The following is a 3973-nucleotide window of genomic DNA, read 5'->3' on the forward strand; positions in this document are numbered from 1 at the left end:
AGATAAAGGCAAGGCCGGATGGCTGGGAAAGGGAACCATAAAACTTGTAGAGATGAAGAGACAGGAGGTTCTGTATAGATAAGAGAAGCCCACCACACTCCTGAACACACTGACCTCTTCCTGAACTGGCCCTCTCCTCAGCCTGAAATAGTTTTCTTCCCACTTTCACAAGTGCCCTAGCAACACCCAATAGAAATAAGCAGTAGAAGATAGCACCAATAAGAAAGAGAGGATTTCAAGCCTCCCAAACTCTATAAAATTATGCCTTAGGAGAGAGTAGGGGCTCTCGGTACAAATCCGATGCATTGGTGAGGTCCGAGAGTCCAGGCTCGAGCTTGCAATAAACTCCTAGTGTATTTACATGGGATTCGACTCCTTGGACATCTTTGGGGACTTCGCGATCTGGGCACATTTGGGGGCTCATCCAGGATCCCCCAAGACCCCAGGACTCAATCTGGAGGAGAAAGATCAGTCGGGTGAGTGAGAATTTGTCTTTGTTGTCTGTTTTTGTTTTGTTTCTTTCTCGGATCTAACGAAAGAGTCCTTGCAAGGAAGATTTGTGGGGAGGGGCTGCTTTTGGGTTGTGCCCAGGAGCATTCGTGGATCGATCGCAGGTTTCTCTGTAAAGGCAAAGTGGATTGCTTCCACACTTAGGCACTGGTGCCGTTCGCGGATCAAACGAAGAGAGTTGCCTTAGTTTCATTCTCATTCATGGATCGAATGAGGAATTTGCCTTAGTGTTGGTTTTGTTGTTTTGCGACTTGTTTGTGTGTCTTTATTCTTTGTTGTGTTGACTGTGACGGAGGCAGACAGGATGGGACAATTTCAGACTACCCCCCCCTTTAATGATTGAACATTTTAAGGAAGTTAAAGCACAGACTCAGGAATTGTCTGCAAAAGTTAAGAAAGGGAAATATCAGACCACGTGTAATTCAGAATGGCCGACCTGTGGGGTTGGATGGCCACTAGGTGTACCTCTAGATTTAAAAATTGTTCAAAAGGTGAAGAAAATTGATTTCCAGAGCCAACCTGACCAAGCCCCTTACATTGTTGTTTGGGAAGATTTAGTGCTTACCCCTCCCATCTTGGTTACCATCCTTCCTCACCTTCCAGCAGCCACAGGCCCTGGTCCTGGTCACCAAGACGGAAGAGAAACCCAAAGGCCACTTCGAAAAGCCTAGCACTCCCCTTTACCTGCCTTTACCTTTACAGGGAGAGACTGATCCAGAACTAATCTTTCCTTCTCCTCCGCCGTACTGATCTCCCCCCAACCCAGAACCAGCACCACCCGCACCGGAGCAGGGCACGGCAGTTCCTGAACCCCTGCCCCAGCAGGGACCAGCTCAGAACACGCGGCTGAGGCGAGTGGCTTCGCCCGCGGGACCAGCAGATTGCAGTCTTGCCACTGTGGGAAGCTGGGCCTCCGGACGAACGAGGCAACCAGCCTATGGATTACTGGCCATTTGCTAGTGATCTATATAATTGGCAATCCCAAAACGCCAAGTTTTCAGATAACCCTAGAGATTTAATTGATTTATTAGGAACTGTTTTATTTACCCATCAGCCAACCTGGGATGATTGCCTTCAATTACTTCGCATATTATTCACTACTGCAGAAAGAGAAAAAATCCTAATAGAATCCAGAAAGTTGGTCCCGGGAGAAAATGGAGAGCCATCAATAAATCCAGATCTTGTTAACCAGGCTTTTCCCTTATCCAGACCTGACTGGGATTACAACACAGTGGAAGGTAAGGAGCAACTTCGGGTTTATCGCCAGACTGTATTGGGGGTCTCCGTGTGGCCGCTAAGAAGCCTACAAATTTATCTAAAGCTTTAGTTAATGTACAGCAGGAACAAGATGAGAGCCCTTCTGCCTTTTTGGAAAGGATCCAGGAGGCCTTTTGTAGATATACTCCTGTGGATCCAGAGGCCCCAGAATCCAGGGCCACAATAGTAATGGCTTTCATCTATCAGCCTGCCCCTGATATTAAAAAGAAACTCCAGAAGATAGAAAGGTTAGGTGAGAAAAGTGTACAAGATTTGGTGGTGATAGCAGAGAGAGTACACAACAATCGGAAAATGACGGAGGGTCACCAAACCCGCAAGTTAGCGCAAGTCCTAGTAGCGGCCACTATGAAGGAACCAAAGGAATGAGGAAGGAGACTGAAGAAACTGGCCAGAGACCAAGGTAAGAGAGAGCCGTGGCACCTGCATCTCCCCCATTTGGACAAAGATCAATGTGCCTGTTGTAAGGAAAAAGCCATTGGGCAAAGGAATGCCCCAAGAGACCCCAGAAAAAGACACCCGTTTTGGTCACAGGGAAAGAAACTGACTAGGGGGGACGGGGCTCAAGACCCCTCCCTGGGCCTAGGATAACACTTAAAGTGGAGGGGAAACCAGTTGAGTTTACGGTGGACACAGGAGCCCAACGTTCAGTTCTGTTACAACCATTAGAAAAGATATCAGTACAGTCAGTGACCATGAAAAGAGAGGTCTCTTTAAAACAGTAGGAGATCATGAGAAATCGATCCAACAACTCCTAGATGATGCAAAGGAGAATAACATAAGACTGATAGGAATCCATGAAGTAGCAGGAGAAAATACAAATGACTTGAAAAAGCTGTTCGCAGAATTAATGACAGAAAATTTCCCAAACAGAGGGGAAGAATTTGACATTCGGATAACTGAGGCATATAGGACCCCAACTAGCCACAATCAAAAAAAACTACACCTAGACATATAATAATCAAGATCCCAGACACCCAACAGAAGAACAAAATACTACAAGCAGTAAGAGAAAAGAAACAAATCACATACAAAGGAAAGCCCATCAGAATCACAGCAGATTTTTCAACACAAACCCTTGGGGCAAGGAGAGCCTGGAATGAGATATTTCAAGTACTAAAAGAGAACAACCTCCAACCTAGACTGATGTATCCAGCAAAACTCTCTTTCAAAATGGATGGGGAAATAAGACACTTCCACAACAAAGAACACCTGAGAAACTACATGAATACCAAACCAGCACTACAAGGAATTCTAAACAAGATCCTAGAAGAAGACAATGAAGGCAACAATACCATGAGGCCTAACAGAGCAAATCAAATAGGCAAGGCAAGAAACTAAAAGAAGGTGAAAAAGTAAAAAGAGTCAACAAAAGGCCAATAACATGTCAATAATAAGTCCTTACATATCAGTTATAACCATCAATGTCAATGGCCTCAACTCACCCATCAAGAGAAATAGACTAGCAAAATGGAATAAAAAGCAAAATCCAACAATATGTTATATACAAGAAACACACCTAGTGCAAAAAGAAGCCCATAGACTGAAAGTGAAAGGATGGAAAACAATTTTCCATGTGACAGGAGCCCAGAAAAAAGCAGGTGTAGCAATTTTATTTGCAGACAAAGCAAATTTCAAACCAAAACTGATCCTAGTATTATTGATGTGTAGGACAGTACTGTATCATACCTCTGTGAATGTAAAATATCTTGTACCTGCTTTATGATACATAGTAGTGACTGTGCTTTATCAGAGCTATATTTAATGATATTACTCTAGAATGTTCTCTTTCCAGATGATGACTAAGATGCTAATAAAAAAAAAAATGGTGCCAAGTACCAAAACAGCAACAGAACTTTGCTGTTTTCTGGATATTATTCTTTTCTCTTTTTTTTTGTTTTTTTTTTTTAATGCAATGTGGTGAATGTCTATAATTTTGTTCAGATGACTGCAGAACCTGGAAAAGCTGTTGCTGCTATTGATGCATAACATACTGCTATTATTGGTCTTTTTATATAAATATAAATATATATATATACATATATATAATTTGAATTTTTGGAAATTTTAACTGTGCTAATTTTTATTTTTTCCATTTGTACAGGGGTAACACACTATATTAAATATGTAAGGTCATATATACATGGGTTTGATTACAGAAACTAATAAAGTATTCTCTAAATAATGA

At 42.4% G+C, this 3973-nt stretch overlaps 1 protein-coding gene across 1 annotated transcript; it reads left to right on the forward strand.

Annotated features, from left to right (window-relative positions):
- The first annotated feature begins 1447 nt into the window (after window positions 1-1447).
- LOC117287311 lies at window positions 1448-2475 on the forward strand. The gene is given in 2 exon segments (XM_033767368.1): window positions 1448-1778; window positions 1781-2475. Coding segments are annotated over 2 exon segments (705 nt in total). The 3' UTR covers window positions 2155-2475.
- Window positions 2476-3973: the final 1498 nt, after the last annotated feature.

Source organism: Fukomys damarensis, unplaced genomic scaffold (assembly GCF_012274545.1).
Source record: "Fukomys damarensis isolate Sample0158 unplaced genomic scaffold, DMR_v1.0_HiC HiC_scaffold_23, whole genome shotgun sequence".
NCBI classification, from domain to species: domain Eukaryota; kingdom Metazoa; phylum Chordata; class Mammalia; order Rodentia; family Bathyergidae; genus Fukomys; species Fukomys damarensis.